The sequence below is a fragment of the Kryptolebias marmoratus genome, linkage group LG24 (assembly GCF_001649575.2).
Source record: "Kryptolebias marmoratus isolate JLee-2015 linkage group LG24, ASM164957v2, whole genome shotgun sequence".
Taxonomy (NCBI): domain Eukaryota; kingdom Metazoa; phylum Chordata; class Actinopteri; order Cyprinodontiformes; family Rivulidae; genus Kryptolebias; species Kryptolebias marmoratus.
This window is the reverse complement of record NC_051453.1, coordinates 12,931,833-12,953,965: the sequence shown is the minus strand read 5'-3', so window position 1 is coordinate 12,953,965 and position 22,133 is coordinate 12,931,833. Positions and strand designations below refer to the sequence as shown.

The 22,133-nt window shown below is 39.2% G+C and overlaps 3 protein-coding genes across 13 annotated transcripts in view; 2 read left to right on the top strand and 1 right to left on the bottom strand.

Annotated features, from left to right (window-relative positions):
- Nucleotides 1-12,185, bottom strand: part of fyco1a (FYVE and coiled-coil domain autophagy adaptor 1a) — a 17,993-nt gene extending 5,808 nt beyond the window's left edge. For 2 of the 3 annotated variants that reach the window (XM_017407312.2, XM_017407317.2), the window contains exons 1-15: nucleotides 12,102-12,183; nucleotides 11,532-11,586; nucleotides 10,768-10,882; nucleotides 10,269-10,375; nucleotides 9,909-10,034; nucleotides 9,526-9,632; nucleotides 8,206-8,349; nucleotides 7,759-7,852; nucleotides 5,178-7,661; nucleotides 4,261-4,353; nucleotides 3,440-3,558; nucleotides 3,192-3,359; nucleotides 2,073-2,225; nucleotides 1,694-1,926; nucleotides 975-1,128 (exon numbers count right to left, since the gene is read on the bottom strand). In XM_017407312.2, coding sequence (XP_017262801.1) covers nucleotides 975-1,128; nucleotides 1,694-1,926; nucleotides 2,073-2,225; nucleotides 3,192-3,359; nucleotides 3,440-3,558; nucleotides 4,261-4,353; nucleotides 5,178-7,661; nucleotides 7,759-7,852; nucleotides 8,206-8,349; nucleotides 9,526-9,632; nucleotides 9,909-10,034; nucleotides 10,269-10,375; nucleotides 10,768-10,828 — 4,043 coding nt within the window. In that variant the 5' untranslated portion in view covers nucleotides 10,829-10,882; nucleotides 11,532-11,586; nucleotides 12,102-12,183. Of the gene's footprint in view, nucleotides 1-974; nucleotides 1,129-1,693; nucleotides 1,927-2,072; nucleotides 2,226-3,191; nucleotides 3,360-3,439; nucleotides 3,559-4,260; nucleotides 4,354-5,177; nucleotides 7,662-7,758; nucleotides 7,853-8,205; nucleotides 8,350-9,525; nucleotides 9,633-9,908; nucleotides 10,035-10,268; nucleotides 10,376-10,767; nucleotides 10,883-11,531; nucleotides 11,587-12,101 lie in introns of all 3 variants that reach the window. The other variant, XM_017407313.3, reaches the window with a different exon arrangement.
- Nucleotides 12,186-13,313: 1,128 nt separating this feature from the next.
- On the top strand, nucleotides 13,314-15,072 carry xcr1a.1 (chemokine (C motif) receptor 1a, duplicate 1). Its single transcript, XM_017407285.3, has 2 exons — nucleotides 13,314-13,351; nucleotides 13,422-15,072. The coding sequence occupies exon 2, from the start codon at nucleotides 13,443-13,445 to the stop codon at nucleotides 14,448-14,450; it is 1,008 nt and encodes a 335-aa protein (XP_017262774.1). The 5' UTR covers nucleotides 13,314-13,351; nucleotides 13,422-13,442; the 3' UTR covers nucleotides 14,451-15,072.
- Nucleotides 15,073-16,248: 1,176 nt separating this feature from the next.
- On the top strand, nucleotides 16,249-22,119 carry LOC108230772. Of its 9 annotated transcripts, none has more exons than XM_025003984.2 (12): nucleotides 16,249-16,362; nucleotides 17,056-17,150; nucleotides 17,445-17,637; nucleotides 17,760-17,905; nucleotides 18,021-18,145; nucleotides 18,736-18,985; nucleotides 19,076-19,129; nucleotides 19,246-19,308; nucleotides 19,604-19,687; nucleotides 19,782-19,873; nucleotides 19,948-20,006; nucleotides 21,173-22,119. In XM_025003984.2, the coding sequence occupies exons 2-12, from the start codon at nucleotides 17,148-17,150 to the stop codon at nucleotides 21,613-21,615; spliced, it is 1,512 nt and encodes a 503-aa protein (XP_024859752.1). In that variant the 5' UTR covers nucleotides 16,249-16,362; nucleotides 17,056-17,147; the 3' UTR covers nucleotides 21,616-22,119. The 9 variants fall into 9 exon arrangements, 7 of the variants coding, with proteins under 7 accessions (XP_024859752.1, XP_024859753.1, XP_037830256.1 ...); XM_025003985.2 differs by having other exon boundaries at nucleotides 16,271-16,328; XR_005232848.1 differs by lacking the exon at nucleotides 16,249-16,362 and having other exon boundaries at nucleotides 16,628-17,150; nucleotides 19,782-19,799; nucleotides 19,917-20,006; nucleotides 21,173-21,375; nucleotides 21,452-22,119.
- The last annotated feature ends 14 nt before the right edge of the window (nucleotides 22,120-22,133 follow it).

Here is a 22,133-nt window from a genome sequence, read left to right as displayed (position 1 = left end):
GGCGAAGATCCTGGGTCCTCCAGCAAGACAACGACCCAAAGCACACAGGCCTGGTTGAAAGGGAAAAAATGGACTGTTTTAAAATGGCCAGCAATGAGTCCTGATCTCAATCCAATTGAAAATCTTTGGGTGGAGCTGAAATCTGCCATTGGCGAAAGGAACCCTGCAAATGTACAAGAGCTTGAGCATATTGCAAAAGAAGTGTGGGAGAAAATGCCACCCGAGAAGTGCAAGAAGCTTATAGATGAATATAAGAAACGTTTGGAGGCCGTCATTGCTGCCAAAGGCTGTGCAACCAAATATTAAAGAGGGGTGTCAATATTAGTGCACATGCTGGTTTTCTGTTTTGTCCTTTGGAATTAAAATATTTAAGTTGAAATGGTAATTGTCTTTGTTAAATTACTTTGGACCTGAAATTGAAAGATTCTGCTGATATAAGTTTTGAACATTTCCATTTATTTCTGAAGATATTCACTCAGCTATGCAAATCATGAAGGGGTGCCAATAATGTTGAGCAGGACTGTATATTAAAACCACATTCTTCTTTCTAATGACTTTTTATTTTGAAAATCAAATTTATAAACCACAGATATTTCAAACATTCTTCTTTATTTGACAGATGTTGTTACATTTTCTGTTAGTGTAATGGGCATTTAGCTCCAGGTATGTTCTGTACTTGACGTTGCTGTATATCTGAAGCTGAAAGCCCAATATACATGAAAGAGAAAAGTGACATTTGTCCAAGAAAGAACGACATTTGATATATCTGTACCACTGATGATGGCATTCTGCATGTCTGGAGTGTTCAGTTAGACTAGAAAGAGTTGAAGTACAGATACTGACTTTGAAGAATTTGTTCAGTTATTATATAATAAACTGGCTTGCCCTATCGTATGTTGCCTTTTTTTTCTCTTCAGCTTATCCTCTGAGGGTGACTCCATGCAGGTACATTTCTATATAAATGTTACTCTCACATTTCATTCGCTCCGGGATGTTGTTGGTCTGGTTCACCCTCCAGAGAGCACCCTGTGGTCTGAGAGTTGGTATCGCTGTCGTAAGTGCCATTCACTTCCTCTTCTGTGATGATGTCATAACCTCCGTCATCCGATTTGTTGCTGGGGTCTGAAACTGGGCAAAAGAATCACTAAAGTCAACAAACTTGAACAGGTGAAATAAGAACATAGATGATGTTTGTAGCTCTACAAAGAGACACAAATAACTTAAAACCTATTAAAATCTTTTAAATCAATACAGTAACATTGTATAAAATGTACCTGAACAACAGCTTATCACTGCAAAGTCACGTTATCATAATGCAGTAATATTATTCTTAAATTTTCCCACACACATTCCCATTTTTCCTTCTTAAAGACCAGTTTCTCTGGGATTTTCCTTTTACACCCATTCAGAAAGCTGACCTGCCACCAGCTAACATAATTAGTTATAACATGTTTGACCTTTACTGGAATTCTGTTTTTGTTTACATTTTACCCAGTGTTCAGATTTTCTTTTCCAAATTAACTTTTAGAAAGTAAAAGCATAACAGAAAAGCTCTTCCTCTGGGTTTAAATGCCATTTTCTTCCTGTATGTTTACTAAATGGGATTTCTGCAGCTCAGGTTTCAGTCCTTGTTCCTCCTTTCAATTCTGTCCACACGTTTCCAGTTCTTGTGCAGCCAGACTGAGCCTCTCACCTGTCACTCTGGGAGTGGGTTTATACGGAGCGGGCTCGGGTGGGGGCTGGGGAGGCGCAGCTTCAGACGGAGGTGGCGGCACGTCTGAAGGACTCAGCTCTGCCTCTGTGAACCTCTCCACCACTGCGCTGTGCTGCGTGTAGCAGTCACTGCAGCAGCGCTCCTTCTTCCCGCTGTGCTTCGTCAGAACAAAGTTGTTGCTGCAGTAGTAGCAGAAAATGCGTCCACAAAGTCTACAACAAACACAAAAAAAATACACAAATATGCTTTTGCGTTTCAACAAATCAGAGTTTTTTTTATTTCTAAAATGCATGATGTGAACGTGTGCAATGTGAGAACCAGGGGCTGGTGAAGACTTGAGTGCAGACAGTTGGCTCACCTGCAGTGATGTCTGCGCAGAAACCAGGTGAATTGCTCCCGGCAGCCGAGACAGTGAGTGGCCTCCTTATCCACCAGCCACCACTGCTCCTCAGCTCGCAGTTTCTGCTCAAACTCCAGTGCATCGGACTTCTGCCACAGAGCATCTTTGTCCCTAAAGACGAAAGGCACAAGCGTTTATGTGTCATCCAGAAGTATCTTAATAAACGCAGATGCTTTAGAGCTAAATGAAAACTGGAATTGCTGTATATGCACTTAAATTGAGAGGCGCAAACATCTAAAATGTCTAAACACGTTTGGTGCAACTGAGAAACAAAAGCATTGTCTGCATTATGAAAGTCTGCCAAAAGGCTGAAATCGTGTGTCCATGCCACAGGAGTTGACTGAATTTCCTGCATTTCATTCGACAGAGTACATGAGAGCTTTTGACGGGTGGCAACAGTGTGTCTAAGTCTACAGATAGAAAAAAAAAAAAGAAAAAAAATCAAAGAAAGATGATTCTTGCTACAGTAGTGGTTCTTCGCCACACTTCAGCTCTGACTCTCTTTCCCATCCAATCCCAGCAAATTGTTTTAGAATTTAAAAAAAATCCCATCCTGCTTCTGAGGAGCTGTTCAGAACCGGTGCTGACATGCACCGCGGCTGCTCAGATCACAAGTGGACAGCGCTAAAAACGAGCGTGAACACTGCTGGATAACACAGCACACACAATAAATGTGATCCATGCATATTTGAAACGTGTTGTTCTCTGAATACTGATGCACTTCAGGTCACTAAATGCATTTATGATTGGTGCGTCTGTGTTGTGACAGCTCCATGAATACAGTAATTGCATAAAGAGCAGATGACTGAGAGCTGGTCACTCAGGACACATGTGGGAATGAACGCACTGATTCCGTCAGCAAAGACGAAATGTACATTAGGGACAAATTTAAACAGACAGATGTGAAGATGGAGGAACCAATATAAACCTACGCTCCTGAGGGACTATTTACAAGAAGTGTAGACGCCAATTAAATAAAACAAAGAAGTCAAAATCTAAAAAAGAAAACAAACTAAATAAATCCTTTGCATGCTTCAATGGACAGTCTATTTTATATGTAATAGAGAGAGGTCGTACTTTATCAGCTCAATGAGCCGCTCCTCAAGGTTGGACTTGGTTCTGTTCAGGTCATCGACCTCTGCAGTCATCTTCAGATGCTCGCTTTGCTTTTCAGCTTCTGTTGCCTCCAGTTTCTGTTTCAGCTCCTCGCACAGCCTTTGCACAGCCAAGTGTGCCTCCTCAGCACTGAAGAGACACGAGAGTTCGTCAACATGTGGTCATCGCGAAAAAGAAACATTTACAGCTCTCTGTGGTCGTGGTCGCACCTGGCGACGGTGCTTCTCAGCTGTTCGATTTCGCTTTTGTTCTCACGAATCGTGTCTTCTGCCTTTGTGATGTGAGCGTCCTTTTCGCCGACTAGCTGTAAATATTCCTTATTCTCAGCCTTTATAAAGCAGGAAAAATAAACAAATAAATTAACAATCATCAGATATATATATATTTCTTTTACATTTTAAATAATGTTCTGTTGTTTGTTTATGAAAGCTGATAATTATGCTGCATTTAAAACATTTGAAATCAATGGTCCAGAATAATTGTCTGTGTTTTGCAGCAATATTTGAAAACAACAAATTAAAAATTCGGAAGAGTTTCCTTTGAAAACCAAGTTCTGCTTTCTTCAGTACAAATCTATAGGAGCAGAAAAGCCCAGAGGGCAGAATATAAAGAATTAAAGGCAGCTCAGTGAGCAAATCACTTGATTAGGACCACAGAGAGTTTGCATTTATTCTACATTTTGCAATCAAAGGTAAAAAAAAAAAACTTCTTGTAATCAAGGCAGCTCATTATGAGTGGAAAAAAAATTTAAAATAATTAAGAAACACTATAATACGCTCCTATATTTTTCCTGTTCATACTCAGTACTGAACATATAATGAAAATGGTGCTAAATTCTCCGTGCTGTAGATCTCATTTCATTTCTTTAAACTTGAGAAGATTTATATATCAACTCTTTACTTTTTCTATTTCACTTCTACTTCTACTGCATATTTTAGAACATTTGTTACTATTCTACATGATACAGCAGTTAGTGAAAAACCCCTAAATTGGTTGATTTTCAATTGTCACTTTTTGAACAGATACAAACCTCTAGTTCAGACACTCTCGCCTGCAAGCTGGACACATTCGACTGATCCTCCCGAACCTCGACTTTGTACTTTTCAAGCTGTTCGTTCAAACTCTGCAATTTAAGAGAAGGAAGTGAGACTTAAATGCTTAATACAAACAGTGGTCATGTGACATTTCGCTTTACATTCACATGCATGAACACAACTGAACAAGAATAAATGACATACAATCTCATTGCTAATTCAACAACTATTACAATAATCTCTCCCCATCAACAACTATTACAATAATCTCTCCCCATTTTTTTGTCCGCTATGGTTTATTATCCACATTATTTTATCCCAGAAGCCTTTTTTATTACCAATCTAAACTTATAATCTAACAGTCTCTCTGTGTGGGCACATTCTAATTTAAAATCAAATAATGATCAGGGCCTAATAGGTTGCTCCAGGCAATCCTTTGGATATGATGCTAAAAGGCAATAATTCAAAGCATTATTTCACTGATTTAAACGTGAAAGAACGATACAAAAGGATTGCATAATTATTCACACTTATTTGTACAAAATGGCATGATTGGGACAGTTCTAATAAATATTCCTAAACACTTCAGCTAATTAAACACATTATTATGTTCACAATCCGAATGTAATTTTTTTCTAACCACATTTGAAGCTGATGGAAAAGAAAAAGCTGCTATTTGACAGTAAGTCAGATGTTGGATAAACCAACTTTTTTTTAAATCTGATTATGGTTTTGGAGGAACTCAGAATGTCATCAAAACAATTACATTTAGTCACGAGGAGAGATTGTACCAAAATTGATGAACATCCAAAAGTTTGAAGTCTGAGATAAAACTTCAGGTGGGAAATTTAAGACGTCACTAGTTGTTAGTTGCGTTATCCAAGTAATGATTGGCTGATTCTGCTGAACTCACCTTTAAGCTGACCTGATAATTCATGGTATCCGAGCTCATTTGGAACTTGACAGCATCTATCTCCTCTCGGCAGGAGTCCTTCACACTTTGCATCTGGTTCTTAGTCTTTTCCAGCTGTTTCTGGAGCTTCGTGATGGTCTCCGGAAATGACTCGGTTTCCCTTAGCTCCTCTTGTAGACGTTTGTTCTCCAGCTGAAGTTCCTCCTTGCACACCTCAAGTTGCTCTACCTTTTTCTTCAGCTCTTCGATCTCGGCAGCCCTCCCTGCCCGGTGCTCGCTGGCCTCCTCCTTTTCTGCATTCAGCCTACAGACGGTCATCCCCAGCTCTGCCATCTCAGTGTTCGCTCTGTGCAGACCCTCGCGGATCTCGTTGTTCTCTAAAGTCAGCCTGTTATTCTCTGCTTTGACTTTAGACAGCTCCTCTTGGACGGCAGTCACAGAAATAGCCAGCTCTGCGTGGGCTGCTGCTTCTCGATCACGCTGTTTAGCGAAGGCCTCTTCTTTAGTTTTCCACTCCATGAGCTCTGCTATGTGCTTCTGATTCAGTGCCTCTGTTTGGGATTTCAGCTTCTCGGTGAGAGCCCGGAGCTCATCTCTTTGGGCCTCTGTCACCTCCAGCTGTACTTGGGATTTCAGCTTTTCCTCCTCAGATCTCTGCGCCTGCACCTTTTGGTCCAGGAGCTCTGCCTGAAGCCTGGACACCTCCTTCATGCTAACCTCCAACTGGCTTTCAAGCACAGCGAGTTTGGCAGCGACTTCCTGGTTCTCCTTGGCTCGAACTGCACTCTTCTCTAGTTGTGAACTCTCCACTGCCTGTTTCTCAGCTGTGACCTTTTCTATCACCTCTGTCTGTCTGGCACAAGTCGCTTCTGCATTTGATTTGGCAATCTCAAGCTCCTTCTCCTTAGCCTCTAGATCTTTTACTGTGGACAGCAACTTAACAAGATCCTTTTCTTTACTCTCTAACTGTTCGTTTTTGGTATTAAGCTCTTCTTGAAGACTGACTTCTTTTTTGTCCAAAGCCTCTACGTTTTTCTCCAGTTCCTCTTTCTTTTGATGCACATTCTTCAGATCCGCTTGCATGCGACTGATGGCTGAATTTAATTTCTCCTGCTCCTCTTGCAGACTCTGATTCTGCTGCTCCAGTCGCTTTAATGTCGTCTCTGACAACTTTGCGGCCATCGTGGCTCGCTGCAGACCCTCGTCCAGCCTGCAGTTCTCCTCACGAAGCGCCTTCTCTTTCTCATCCACTGTCATCTTGGCATCATCCAGCTGGCCTCTGAGTTGCTTCTCAGAAGCCCTCAGAGATGCTAATTCAGACTCGAGCGCTGTTCTCGTCTCTGTCATCTCGTTTAGCAGCTCCTCATTTTTCCTCACTGTGGTCTGCAGCTTCTTATTTGATTCCAGTAGATCGGTGCACTGCGTCTTGTAGTCTTCGATCTGTGCAGCCTGTTCTTTCATCTGATCTTCATGCTCAGCAAGGCTAGTGGTCAGTTTGTCCCTCTGTGTAGTCAGGCTTTGGTTCTTAGCATCTAGTTTTTGTAGTGTCTCACAGCTGGAGCTCAGTTCTGCCTCCTTTCTCTTAAGCTGCTCTGTAACTGCAGCCACATCTGCCTCTAAAGACTCTTTTAAGCCATCAGAGTTGGCCTGTTTTTCATCTAAATCTTGCTGCGCTCTCTTCTTCACCTCTTCCAACTCTTGATCTTTCTCCTCTAGAGATCTTTGGAGGTCCTGCAGCTGCTTTTGTAGGTTGCTTGCCTCTTTTTCTCTCAATGCCAGGTCACCCTGAAGCTTTTCGAGTGTACTAGACTGTTTCTCCACTCTTCCCTCCAGCTTGGACTTCTCCTCTGACACAGATGTAAGTTTTGTGTTTTTATCCTTTAATGCAGCCTCCGTGACTCCCAGCTCCTCTTGTAGTTTTTCTGCTTGCCTCTCCCACTCCACCCGCTCAGCTACAGCCTCCATATTTCCTTTTTCCGCCTCTTTCAGTTTGTCCAGCAGCTCGTGAATCTTCTGCACTGAATCGAAGCAACTGGCTGCCTGCTGGCCCTTCTCATTCAGAAACCCATCCATCTTCGCCATGAGCTCCAAGTTCTTTTGCTCAGCAGCCTCCAGCTTTTCCTGAAGCAAAACATGCTGAGCCTCCTTGGCTTTGTTGTCAGCCCTGAAAGCGTCCACCTCTCTGGACAGGGCTTCCTCTCTTCCCTTGAGTTTCTCATACAAGTCCTGGAGCTCTTTCTGGGCAGCAAGCGACACATCGAGCTGACTCTGGAGCTTCTCGTTTATGGCTGTGAGCTCCGCATTGCCCTCACCTAGCAGCTGAACCTTATCGAGGAGGCCTCGCTGCTTTAGCTCTGACTGATCCAGCTCCAGACGCAGATCCTCAACTGTGCTGACATCCTCCATGCAGGCAGGCAGGGACTCATTTGGGTCACTCAACAAACTGTGCACAAAGTCAGGGCTGGAGGGAAACTCAGGCGCTTGCTAGACAGTGTAAACAGAATTTAGAGAAGAAAGATAGGGCGTGATGAACATCATGAAAAGTTATCATGAAATCTTATTGGATGAAAATATCAAATACCTGGGAGTATGTACTAGCCAGACTGTTAATACTGGAACTACGACTGGGTGCTTTCCACATGTGACCAGGTGAACTTACACTTCCTAGTGTCTTCCTGTTGATCAGAAAGGAAGTCTTTTACTGTAAACTTTACTCCCGAAGAGAAACTTTACTGTCGAAGAGAAACTTCTGCGGCTGGTTGAGCTAGTTTGTCTGTTTGACGGCAGCTGCAGTCAAACAGGAATATAACAAATATTATTACGCTAGCTGCACAACTTTATCTTTTGATATCAAAACAAAATTTGATCTGCATTCAGAAATGTATCTATCACACTCAGAGAAAGCATGCAGCCCTGTTGGAAAGTGTTAGACAGCCTGACTAAACACCACACAGGTGCAAAGAAAAGTCTGTATGCTTTTTTGTGTGCTTTTTATCGTCTCTTAAAGCGAAGATTTAAACTTGTTTACCTTGCAAATGTTGGCCAGGAAGCATCAAGATCGTGACCTCTGGAGGCCACATCAAACTGGACCTCGTTGAGCTCATACAGGTGACTGATTATGTCAGCACTAAGGTGGGCCTTCAACAAAGGACTTCTTGCATAGTACCAGTCACTGTGTGGAAAAGAAAAAATGAGGGAAAAGTCGGAGTAAAACACAGTGGAACAATAATGGGGGCTTCAAAGGATGTAAGAACAGTAATGTGAAAATTAAGTAAAACATGTTAGCCACTGAATTTAAGACTGCACTGTTTTTGGTGCGCCCAAGACGGCAAAACCTACATTAAACAAAAACAGTGGCGTTTAGGAGTATTAGGGGTTAATGCTATTTAATAAAGAAACATTGACAAAAAAATGGAAACATTAAATCCTTAAACTTCCCTCACACAATGTTGGATCTTGTAAAAAAAAACTAAAACTTTTCGTGCAAGCCTAATTTAATCTTGTTTAAGTAACAATAACCTAGTTTAGGAGACAACCCATTATTCACTCATACAGAATAATTAAAGACTGTTACGGTGGCAACAAAAATATGACACACTGATCCAACAAAGAGCAGATTTTCTAACATTAAGAATAATTGACAGTTTTGAAGTCCAGACTTTTAGACACCAGTTTTTTTTTACACATCAGCAAATATATTTACACATACAATATTTTTCCTACAAATTTTTCATACACTAATTTTGACAGGTAAATTACATAAAGTATAAAACTTCCTTATAATTCAACAGCTTTTTCTTTTGTAGCACTAGTTCTTCTAAAAGTAGTGGACTCATTTGACAATATCGCAAAATGATGACTTGAGTCGACGCATCATTTAGAGCACAAAAATGAAATTAAAGCTCTGTTTCCATCAGTGTCAGTGCATATAATTAGTTTATTTACTTCCCCTAATAAACCTAAATTTCAGCTTCACTTTACTGTGCATTTTATTACTGAGTTTATTATTCTAAATATAAGTCTTAAAGTATGTTTGGGACTTGGCCCCTGGATGAAACCATTTTAATCCTAAATGTGCCTGGGTGTAGGCTGAAAAACTCCACTGGGTCCTTGTTGTGAGATCCTGACTGAACACTGGGTCTCCGATCCTCTTGAAACATCTGGCAGAGATCAGCTGCGACACATCCGCTTCCTCTTTGCGGAAAGCGAGTTTTTTGCACATGACTTCACCTGACTCTTTTCATTACATGACATATAATTACATATTATTATTATTATTGCACTTCCAAGTAAAGCCCTTCACTTTTACAAGAAAACATAAACACTCCAAACTGCGGGGCTGTTTCACCTGGTGACTCTCTGGTTCATCAGGCACTGCTGCAGCGTATCCGCCAATCGTTGATGAACGAGGGAGTAGCGGATAAATGCTCGTCCCTTACCCAGAGATGTCTTCAGCTGGAGGAGAAGAAGGAGACATAGTTTCAGACAGCGGTTTTAAATGGTGCTTATGCACACTCAGGTTTGCAAGATGCATTATGTTGAACAGACAATAGTCCTTGAATCTCCAAATTCAATATGCAGCCGTTTATTTTAGCTTCTTACATCTATCTAATCATTCATCCATCCATGTTATGACTGTCTGGTGGTCTACCAGAAGCCCTTATATTTGTCTGTGTAAAAAGTATGTTAAGGCAAAACAAGCCTATTTCTTCTTTATTAAAAAAAACACACCTCAGCGATGGATTTGACAAAACGAATTCCATCATTGGCTCCCTTGATCTTTGCCAAACAGTCATTGAAGTAATCCCAGTAGTCCTTCTTGTTACCTAAAAACGTTGTTTTCTCCTTCTGGTCAAACTGAAAAAAAAAAAAAAAAAGATATGGTTGAAGTGAAAAAATTCTTCAGAAGAATTAAAAGACAAAGAAGTTCCTTTGAATTATTTTTATTTGCCAAACATGTTCTAAGAATAAATTGTTCCATTTTCTAGCTTGCCCAATCATTTTTAGGTAATTTATTTAAAGTTTTACAGGGTAACTGGTGCTTTTTTTTTTGTTTGTTTGTTCAGTGTGACAATGAAAGCAAAACCCCACCTGAAGCAGATACTCCAGTTTGTAGGAGAATTTGTGCAAATTGGTGCTGTCATCTGTGATTGGCTCCCCACTTTCCTTGTACTCCTTTGAAAGCTCCGCAACAGCCTCTGAAATGTAAAAATAAAAAAACACAGTTCAGAGATGAGGGAAGAAGAGTGACGGTGACACCGTTTACTTACATCTAAAAACTTGCCTCGTATCCATCGCAAACACAGGAAAGACACGTGTGACTTGTGCCCGCTCAGCACATGCTCTCGCTGCATGGTGGCAGAGGCTTCCACCACACCCTCGCTACACAAACATGGCATGAGACGATTGCTTACCCAAATTATTTAAAGGTACGGAGAGGGCAGCTAGTTCCACAAGTAAAGGTTAGACTTGGAAAAGAGTCGTGAAATCACATCTCTAACTCTTTATCCTTTGTCTGCCAATAACACTCTGCCACTCATTCACACACACACACACACAAACTGACATGTCCAACGTAACGCTGACGTACCGTGTAGATCTCTGATAATCCTTTGGAGCTGGCTCTCCCCGACTGTACCCCCAGCAGCCATAACCCCTCCTCTCGCTCCCTGGCAACCAGGAGCCACAGGATCACATCCAGTCTGCTGAATCAGAGAATCAGTTTGAAACAAAAGCTCGTCAACACACACTCTCTCATGGCTCCAGAAACAGCAAACGGCATCACGCAAACACGTCACACGTCAGTTAGCAGTCTGCTCCATCCTGTGCAGGAAACACTTCTCTTAGGTCTGACGGCTGAGCGAAGGCTTGGCTTCTAACGATCGATAAAACAAAATTATAAGGACAAGACAGTGTTGCTCCCCGCTCCTTCACTCTTCCTGGATAAATCAAACTTAAGTTCATGCCAGGCCGTGGCCTTGTTCAGTTCATCTTCAGCCTTTGGTCAAAACAAGAAATCAGATTCATTCAGCAGTTTGGAAACATTTGTTCTCTATAAGTTTTGGCATGCAAAATCAATAACAAATTAAATTAGTTTATATTTCCTCTAAAAGTTTGATCATGCCATAAAGTCAGGAAGTGACTGCGCAAAAAAGAGGACCCACACTGAGCGCAATACCAGTGATTTGTGGTGTTTGACACAATTATCTTGTCTTATGACGCCGTCACATGCAGCATGGCAATACCTGACGAATAACTAACATTAAAAAGAGGAACAGCATCTTACATTTAGGCCATTTGTGGCTGAACTTAAAAAAGTATCCTGAAAAATGACCTCCAGATCTACTTACTTACCCATTAAAATGCGTGTTTGTCCTGCAGCTCCCTAACAGACAATAGCAGCCCTCCTCTGAAACAGAAAAACTTTATGAAATTAGTGTTTCTATCATGCTTCACTGCCAAATATTTATGATTACATTTCAAGTCAACTTTGCGAACATGTAATGAGCATGATATATAACATTTACTAAACGTAATAAAGCTGTCATACTGGTCGTAAGAATAACACACAAGCTAACACGTCCCAACCTCAGACTTGTTTTAATTAAAAAATAACTATTTAAGTTAACGTGAGTCGGACTTAAACAACGCCTCATATGTAAACTAAAGTTTTAAAACTCCACCATCGCCATTACAGTTTTACTAGCAAAGCTCACGGAAACATAAAACAATTCAACAATTTAAACTCATAAAAAGTAGTTTCTACAGACGTAGAATCGTTACACGGCGCTTTGACAAATTATTAACTACAAGAAACTCAAACATAATCTTGACATTAGCAGAAGATAACAGCTTTTATGGTGTAGCATCTTCATAACTATTGGCTAGAGAAAGACAAGCAAAATATAAATAAGCATGACATACTTTTTTAGATATGAGTTAGGCCCATAACAATCAACTTAGAGCCTTTAAACAAAGCGAGCAAACTTGCTAGAAGTGACGTAACTGACAATCACAAGGCGACATTCAGCGCTCTGACCAATCGGCTTGAAGCAGGTGGGCGGGCTTTATGAAGCAGGAAGTTCGGTTGTTGTAACAGAGTAAACAGTGGCGTCATGTGATCAAAAACACAACTATGGCAGATTGATTTGTAGTAGAAGAAATTATCATGTTTTAAGCCGTAAATCTTATTTCGTTAGAATGTCATAAAACATTCGTTAGAATGTTTTATGACATTCTAACGAAATATTCCTGCCCATCAAAATAAGCTGTGCTATAACTTATCTGTTATGCTCTAGCAAAACCTGCCAGACTTTAAACAAGGGCCTTTAAAAGTGCCTGAACAAAAATCACACATTTTTCTCAATTAAGACCAGAAAACACTCAACTGCTAACCCCATCCCCTTTGTACATTGACACTATAGTCTACCTAACCTTTTTAAACTTTATATTAGAATAGAGTCTCACAATAAACCAGTCAAAGCTTGATAACCTTAAGGCCAAACTAAACTCATCAACCCCAAAAAAACACATCAGAGGCTTTAAAATAAAGCTTTATTCTTATTGCAAGGCTAAACCGAAACTAAAAAGTTTAGCCATTTTTACTTCCAACTGTGCAAAACTGTTTTAGAGAGAATAAACCAAACTCCTGATAATAAATTTATGATAATGAGGATGTATAGCCTTCAAACTGGAGGACAATTAAAATTGTTGTTCATAAACGAAGCAAAACAAATGTTACCCCTATTGTAGTGTCAGGCCTACTAGGCAAGGTCTTAAATGAAAATGTGTGATGTATGGAAATATGCTTGACACTATGTTTTTAGTTGAGTCTTATGACAGACAGATGCATTAAAAGACAAAAAGATCAGTTTTGATGGTTAAAAATAAAGGGGCCATGGCAAAACCAGCATGAAACTTAGATAAAAAAACACACAACGAGAGTGACTGCGTCATTACACCACTTTTTCAAATGGAGAATATTTGTTTGCCGTTTTTTTATAAGTAAAAATACATTACCTTGAAGAACTTGTTTAAAATGAATCTTAAATACCTGAAACAAAGAAAAGGAAATGAAAGCACAAGCTGCTACATAAAAGCCCAGACCTGTTTAGTTCTTGTAACCATTGAGAGAGCGTCACATTCAGCAACCTATCAGTCCAAAGAGGAAGAAGGTAAGATTTTCTTATACTTTAAAAAAAAAATAGTTCATGTCAATAAATTATTGTCATATCTATCATTTAGGGTTCTACTTTACCAGCAGTTATGGACTTTTTAAACACAACCGCTGATTACGACTATTCGGATGGAGTCTGTGAAAAAGACGAGGTGGTCAAATTTGGATCCATTGCGACTCCAGTTTTCTTCTCTATCGTTTTCACACTGAGTCTGACGGGAAACGTCCTTGTTCTTGTAATCCTGGGCCTGTATGAAAACCTGAAATCACTGACTAACATCTTCATCCTCAACCTGGCCGTCTCGGACCTTGTCTTCACCATCGGGCTCCCCTTCTGGGCCATCTACCACATCTGGGGATGGATCCTTTCAGAGATTATCTGCAAGATTGTGACTTTTGTCTTTTTCACCGGCTTTTACAGCAGCATCCTTTTCCTGACCGTCATGACCATCTACAGGTATTTGGCCGTGGTTCATCCTCTCACTGACATGAGCAGTCAGAACCTTTGCACCGGGATTTTAGTGTCTGGTGTAATATGGATAGTTAGCATTGCAGCGGCAATGCCCTCCCTTCTCTTCACCTCTCTCATCGTCATCCATCACAAGGACAAAGATTCCTTGGGCTGTGAATACAACAGCTTGTTATGGAAAAGTGTTAGTTCCGGCCAGCAGAACATTTTCTTCACGGTTGCTTTTGCCGTGATGGCTTTCTGCTACATTCAGATACTAATAAAGATCACAAAAACCAGGTCTCACACAAAAAACAGAGCAGTCAAGTTGGTCTTCTGTATCGTAGCTGTTTTTTTTGTTGGCTGGGTGCCCTACAACGTGGTGATCTTTTTGAGAATTTTGGCTGACGAATTGATTTCACCATTCGATGACTGTGACACAAGCAACCGTCTCGACTATGCATTCAGTGTGTGCAGGTTCATTGCTTTCTCCCACTGCTGCTTGAACCCTGTGTTTTATGTATTCGTTGGTGTAAAGTTCAGGAGCCATTTAAAGCTGATGCTGCATAAAATGTTCAGACAACCAAATCCAGCTCAAGGAGAAGACATTAGAATGCCAAACATCATCTCGCGAGGATCGATGTACTAGCTGCAAATGTATATACGGTACATAGTTTTTGCAATTTGTTTTAGGTAATCACATTACTGATTGAAAATGTGTGCTCGTTCTGCATCTGTTAAATACAGATTTCTGTAAACATTACAGGAAATGTGTCGTACACAACATTCTGTATCAAGTTGTGTTTTGTTTTAAAGTTTGACATTTTCTGAGTTGTGTGCGTGGGTTTGTATTAAATTTAAAATATGCCTGTTTAAATATCACTGGATTTACTCAACAGAGTAATTTGCACAAAATGTTACGATTAGTCTGTAAAAAAAATATACGTAATGTAAATATTTTGCTTTTTTTGGGGGGGGGGGAAGCTAAATACAAATGTGAGAAAAATTTTGAATATGTAGAAACACAATGGACACAAAGGCTACTGTAAGTGCATGATTTAATGGGAATGTAAAAATCATTCTGTATATTCTGGCAACAGGAGAGATTAAAGTTGTTTTAGACGTGGTTTCTCTCTGGTGTGGTATTTGCAAACTGTGAGCTTTAAACTGAAAGAAAACGCCAATGTAATTAGGAAAATAAAGTGATTCTGTACTCAGTTTCATATATACGAAATAAAATGCTTCATCGGAACATGACGATCTTAAACCTACACTTGCACACTTAGCGTTGTTTTATTTTTAATTGGTCTCATCTAAATATGACAAAATCCTTCAAGTTTCTTAACATCTTTTAAGTGTGATGCAAGCCATCATGTTCAAAGCAGCACTGCCAAAACCCTGACTGAAGCAGGCACAAAGATGTTGTGACGCTGAAAAAAATCTACTGTTAACATCTTAGTGTGGCAGTACTGAGTATCAATATAAATACTTTATCAGGTTTTTTTTTTATTTTAATGTTATCTGTATAACATAAAATTTTTTGTCTTTTCTTTTAAACCAAAAAATAAATAGTCAGGGTCTTTAGTCTAAATATGAAAAAGATGGAAATATGGTTCACTGCAGTGCACCAGTTGTGTTGTCGTACTGCCTGATAATCCTATCTCCACTTGTGAACTTTCTTTCTTTAGTGGTTGATCTGGACCGTCCAGGTCTTTGTAAATGAAATTGTTTACATACAAATAGCTGGTCTGCATGTGGACCAAATTACGTCCAAATCAGACTATTCTTTCTGGAGCTTCATTATTTTGGAAGTGTGTAGTTACTTCTTGATTTATTAGGGAAAGTTATTTTATTTATTCTCATCTAGTACGCCATCATTAAATAAAGGTGTGGTTATTTATCAAGATTTCTTTGCTAACATAACTATACATTGTGGAATTAGACAAAACCAAGCTTTCACTTAAACAGCATTTAATCATAAGAAGAGCAACAGTTCTGCATATAATCTAAATGTTGTGGAATATAAGGCCTTGTATTTATTCTCCCAGGCTTTATTTAACATTTGATTATTATATCTTAATCTGATTTGTGTTATCACCATTTTATATTTAGCCACCATTTTAAAACCTTAACAAGTTGTTATTTAGTTTATCTGGAAAGAGAGGTATGTGTTAGAAGCGCTGGAATGTGAGCCACGGTGCCAGGCACGGAGGGGGAAGAAGTTGTCCTTTGACCTCCAGAGGAGAGAGACATCCTCTCAAGAAGGGGAGGGTGACATAAGCCTTAAAACCAGAGAACATCCTTTGTTTCCTCAGACAATCTTTGGGGCACTTTGCTGACACTTTGAGGTGATGTGTTTTCCCACATTTTATTTGAGGATTGTCTCCCAAATGCATTTGGTTTTATCTTTGTAATAACCTGTTTTCTCTCTGCTTTTGGTAAAATAAATATTTAAATTTAAGGTATTGTCTCCTTCCGGTCTCTTTCCATCAACCAACTCGGGTGAGGTGAAGGAAGAGAATTGCAGGTGAAAATCCTTATCTCAACAACATACACCAAAGGTTGGCTCCGAGCCTTTCATAAGTAACCAATCATTAACCACTTCCTTATTTCACAGGAAATCTGTGCAGCATGTGCGTTGTTGCGCACATTTTGTTTATCAACTTGAACTTTTGGATTATTGTTAACTCCTAACAGCATTAAATCTCAAAATTTGTCAGACTCTTTTTTTTTTTTTTTTTTTTGGTCTTTTGTACAAACCTGATTTACTTTTGATGTCTTAGAAACACCCTAAAGAAATTCTCCTCAGGGTGTTATATAGCTCAATAATGATTTGGACTTTGTCCCTCCAGAGTAATTTGGAGTTAAACCAGCTTCTGACATACATGTTCCTGATACCGTGGCAAGCACAGAAAAACACATGAAACAACTATTGAAATCTGTCAACAACTGTTACGGTTTTTGTCAGTCCTCTTTGTATTTTAAATAGAGAAATTATACCTTCCTCATGACAGCACTCACATTACAGACTTTTATAACAGGGGCTGTCAAGTTATCATGAGAAAGATCAGAGCAAAAGAGAACATGGTTTTTTATTTTTTTATTTTTTTAAGGAATAAATAAACAAGACAAGACATGTTGGTTTATTAAAGGCATACAGTAAATGTATTTTTATTGTTTTACTGTGAAAGAGGTGGGCTCAGACACCCTTTTTAAGGCTTCCTTAATCAGTCAGCTGTGGCACTTCTTTCCAGCTCACACCACATACCGAACCGTCCAGGAGAAGAAAAAAAAAGGATTGAGTTCCTCTGAAACATTTTTGAGATTTCTTCACATTTTCTTAACGATGGTAAGAATTATTCAGTGTCTCACTGGGAGTCTCAGACTTTAGTTATAAACTCCTTCGTTCCATAATATATGTGTACAAATACTTGAAAGCAAGCTAAAAAAAAAGTTTTTAACTGTCGCCTGATGCATTTTACCTTTGCTGTGGTCTCGTTGCCAGTAGGTTCTTGAAAGTGTTTCAGATCTGAACATGAATAGAAAGCTAACAGCCGCAACTAGAACCAAATCACTTTCATATCAGTGTTAGTGAAACAGTGTGTGAACTGAGGCTTGTTTTTCATATCTGTACATTTCACAGATGTGCTTGTGGATTTTGATTGCCCTACATATCTCAGAGCTGAAAGGATACTCAAATGGTGACTTTCCAAAGGCATGTCGCTCAATGCAACCTGACCATAAACGTTCTGGAGTTACCATACCTCCACAAACATCTGAACCCCCCTTTTTGGTTATTCCACAACTCGGCAGGAGCGCTGAAGATCCAATCACAGGTACACAGAGGGCTGGGTTTGACCTGACAGCAGCTCACTCTTACGGAGCAGTGTTGTTTCATCCTCTCTTCATTTTCTATCCTCAAACCTTCTATCTGATGGATCTTCAAACAATTTTCCAGTTATACTGAAAAGCAAAGGATCAACACCGTTTGTTGGATTTTTGCTGAAGGCTGGACACAATAGTGAAGGCCCCCCTCTTGGAAGGTTTATCACGCTTGACTCTGGAATGACTCGACTCCTGACGTGTGCCGGTAGTGGTTTACCAGTAAGTTATTTTAGTTCAAACTGACTGCACCAAATGAACAGATTCATCATTTGTATTTCTTGTGTTTATGATTCAAAGTGAAAAATGTTTCTTGACTTTTCATAAATTTCTTTAGGATTCGGCTGTTAGTCAAAGTACAAATAATGACAAAACTGAGTTCAAGGTTAACTGGACCGGGCCACTAGAAGACCCAAACATCAGATTCTGGTTAGTTATCACCTCAAAAACAGGCATGAACAGGTTTGTTTTTGCCCGTGTGTGTGTTTGTGTGTCTGTCTGTTAGCAAAATATCTCATGGACCACTGGACGAATTTTAATGAAACTGCCAGAAAGTAAATCAGTGGATGCACGTCTACAACTGATTAACTTTTGGAGTCAACCCAATTTAAGAAGTCTGCAACAGCTAACTGTCATTCAAAAACACAAAAATGGCTATAATTTAGTTAATTTTACAGGCATTGAGCTAAAAGCTGGCGTGGGAATAGCTAAAAATAAGCCCCAACACATACTCTGAATGCTAACATATTTTGATATTGTTGTAGCTGAAAATCACGCACAACACACACTCTGAGCAGACATCTCATTGTATCATCTTATTATATATCCGTCATTTCTTGACATAAGATGATCTTAGTTTAATACTCGAAAAAAGGAGGGCGGTATGCATTCCTTCAAGAAATATTAGGCCAATATTTTACACAATTTATTTGGTTTAAAACAAAGAAAAAACATTAAAGGTCACGTAAAAATATATACACTTTAATTTGGTTTACTAATGTATGACAGAGTGAGAATTAACATTATTTATCATCTAATTCTCCATCTTACAGGGTCACATTTGTTGAGAACTTTGTAACGTACTGGAAACCTATGAATGTCACATTCCTCGAACCCACAACCACCTCAGTACCAAGTGCCCCAGAGCCAACTACTGCTGCTACAACTACTACACTTACTACATCTAATATAGCTACAACATCTAATATAGCTACAACATCTAATATAGCTACGACATCTAATATAGCTACGACAACAAGTTCTACAGTGCTAAATACAACAACATCCCCTTTTAATCCAGAGGTGAGTCTGACTTTCCACCGTTCTGTAAAATTATGGGTACATTTTAAATGTTTTTGTTGACACAAATGCTTTATCTCGACATACTTCCAGCTCGTGGGCATCACAGTCATGTGTTTGGACAGTATTTTCGAAGAGGTGAAAATGGTACGTACAATTTAGTGTGTACCCATGCAAATATAAACATACGGTGTGCGCTGTGTAGTCCATTCCAATAAAATCACACAAATGAATTGTTGTTTTCTCTCTAAATCTCTTCACAGGCAATATCCAATATAATTTTGGTCTTACACGCCAATAGACATATTTATTATAATCAAAGAAAGGTAAGTCTTTTGCTGTTACTTTACATTTATCGTGCCTGCTTGGGTGATGGTTAGTTTGGAAGTGGAACTCTCTCTCTGAAAGAAAAAAAAAGCTACAGTCAACATAATTTGCAAAAACTTCCCAAAAGCAAATCTGAGTTTAGAAAAATCTCAAATATTCTGCACAGGTCCATGCTAAAATTTAATGATTCCTAGTAGTTTTTAGTTGAGTTTTATTTGTGATTCATGAAACTTCGTGTAAACGTTCATCATGTGTGTCAAAAATATTAAAGTGTATTTTTTTTTTTTTTTTCAGGCGGCAATGATAGCTTGCAGTATGCTTTGTGCTACAAATTCTGTGTGGTCTTTGTTCTTTTTTTTCATAGACAGCCCCTTCAGTGTGAGTAATAATTCATACCTTTATTAAGCACATGCAAATTTCTGGATTCTTCTGTTGGTTTCACTCAACATGGGTTTAAAATCTGTGTGTTTAGGTTGTTTATGTTGCCCTGGTGAGTGTGGTGCTGGTGATTAGTTTCATAGAGTTGGTGTTGGCATTGCTACCTTTAGGACACAGCCACGAACTGTAAGTTAACCTGTTTCTTGAGGGTGGATCTTTCTCTTAACAGCGGTTTTTGACTCACTTCTGCACTGTTCAAGAAATGACATCTGCGACCTCGTTCTCCAGGGGGGTTCTGTTGTCCACTGCATCTTCACACGTAAGACGACTGAGTTTGGAGTAAAAGTTTGACATTTTGGTCAAATGTGATCAAATCAGAGCCACCCACATCGTCCCTTAATGGTTTCTTTATTATTTCTGCACCCATAAAAGCCTGTTTAGTGTTGTTTTATGACACCTGCATCAAAATGACTTGTATGGAAGTAAAACTTTCCCAGCGTTAATAACTATCACCTATTGTGCTATTAACTCTATGTTGGTCTGATGTCTCTTGTGACATGGGAGGCTAAACATTTTATCACACATGACTACAAGACAAACATTTGCCAATTTTTTTCAGCTTCTGAGCTACAAGATACAAGCTGCAAAGACTTGTGACTCCCATATAAAGCTGGTTGACAAACAGCACCAACAACTCTATTTCTTTCCATTTATGATTACTGTTTTTGGATTTTGTAACAGTTAGGGAAAATATGAACCGAATGAACCTAATGAATTGCCATAATGAGGAACAGACCCAACAGGAACAGTCAGCTCAAGAAAAGTTCAGATCAAGTGGCTTGATAAAATACCTTCCCTTATTCTGTTTAAACCTTGGTGACATTCAAAAAACCTACACAGCTACAAGTGTGTATAGTGATTTTTTTTTTATCTTTTTTTTAACTTTCTTGTCCTCATTTGGTCCGTAAAGACAACAAGTCAATCTACCAACGCAGACTTTATGTTTATTCTAAAGTCGAGGCAATTTTAATCCACAATTTTTTTTATTGTTGTAAATTATTGTATAAAACAGGACATTCCTGATTGATGCCTGTGTTGCACACTGGTGTCACAAATAAGTGTACAGAGGGTATGGAGAGGTCCAAAACGAAAAGATCGAGAACATCCTCTGAACTTTTTGTCAGTTGGATCCTTGTAGATCCAGAAGTTACAAAGCTACCTCACAGATTAATTCTTATGCTGCAGGTAAGGCAAAACAAGTCTAAAATACTATAATTTTAACCTATTTTTTAAATTGAAAAGAGTACAATGTTTAACTTTACGAAGAAAGAAAGACAAAAAAAACATTTCCAAGTCTTGGTCCACCTGTAGGTTGTGTATTTCCCAAAATGTGAAACCATTGCTTCGAAGCAAAGGAGCAGTGTCACAGTAAACTTATTTGGCTGTTTTTATGATCCCATTTTACCTGAAACATTCTGCACACAGAGGCTCTCGTCTTTGTTGGAGTCATCGGCAGGATTGATGAGTCTGGAGGAGACAGGAGAGAGTCCTGGCTTCTGTTTGTGATGATTGCTTTCACAGCCTGGATTCTCCTGATTATAGTCTGGAATTTTGTGCTCACTGTTTTCAAAAGAGGTCTGCAGTGCAACAAAACAGGAAATCAGGGATGTGAACCACAAAGGATTAAGGTAACACAAGACACATGTTGCCATGACAGCTATCTGAGCACTGACAATTTTATTCACTTTTTTTTTTGTATTTCAGGAGGTTTCGAGGGTCCAAGTTGTTGTCACAGCTGTCTCAGTGATCCTCCTGGTTGGAAGCACACTTTTTTCTGTAGCTATCATTGTTGGACTTTATACAATTCAGGAAAACTAAACCCGAGATGTGAAAAAATCCAGAGTACATTCAAACTGTTTCTCTTGTAAAAGGCATAATAAACTGCTGTGGATAATGTTGAGATACCATTTCTCTCCCCTTAAAACAACCTGGTTTTCAGTTTGCCCGTACTACACAGCTGCTCTGCCTTTGCAAAGGGAGTGTAAGCCGCTTTCTTACCAGAGTTAAACCTGCTTTCATCAGAAATGTATCAGAGCTGAAATATTTGATCAAGAAGACCATCCTACAGTTTGCAAATTTATGTTGCCTTGTGCCAAATACAGACATTCGACACCCAGGGATGTTTTCCATCACCAAGGAAATGTTTGAAAGGCGTCATCATCTGCCCTTTGAGTAACTGTGTGGAATGTGTGTCTCATGTGATAGCAAACCTTTCTGCTCCTTTCAGCTTATCTTCACAAATATATATTGTAAGATAAAGTGAAGCAATAATTAGACCGGTTTTCTCCTTTTTGCTTACTTTAGCCTGTAACCTTCAGAAGTCAGATCTGTGTGTAGTTATTGTACTGTTTCTATGCATTTCTTGTAAATTATTAAAAAAAAAAAA

Bases quoted from the DNA above. Each gene is read 5' to 3' on its own strand.
- LOC108230772 (XM_025003982.2), top strand. From the start codon at position 16,965: ATGTATTTTTATTGTTTTACTGTGAAAGAGGTGGGCTCAGACACCCTT. The intron at 19,874-19,947 runs GTAAGTTAACCT...GCACTGTTCAAG, and splicing joins TTAGGACACAGCCACGAACT to AAATGACATCTGCGACCTCG. The intron at 20,007-21,172 runs GTAAGACGACTG...TTCTGCACACAG, and splicing joins TGTCCACTGCATCTTCACAC to AGGCTCTCGTCTTTGTTGGA.
- xcr1a.1 (XM_017407285.3), top strand. From the start codon at position 13,443: ATGGACTTTTTAAACACAACCGCTGATTACGACTATTCGGATGGAGTC.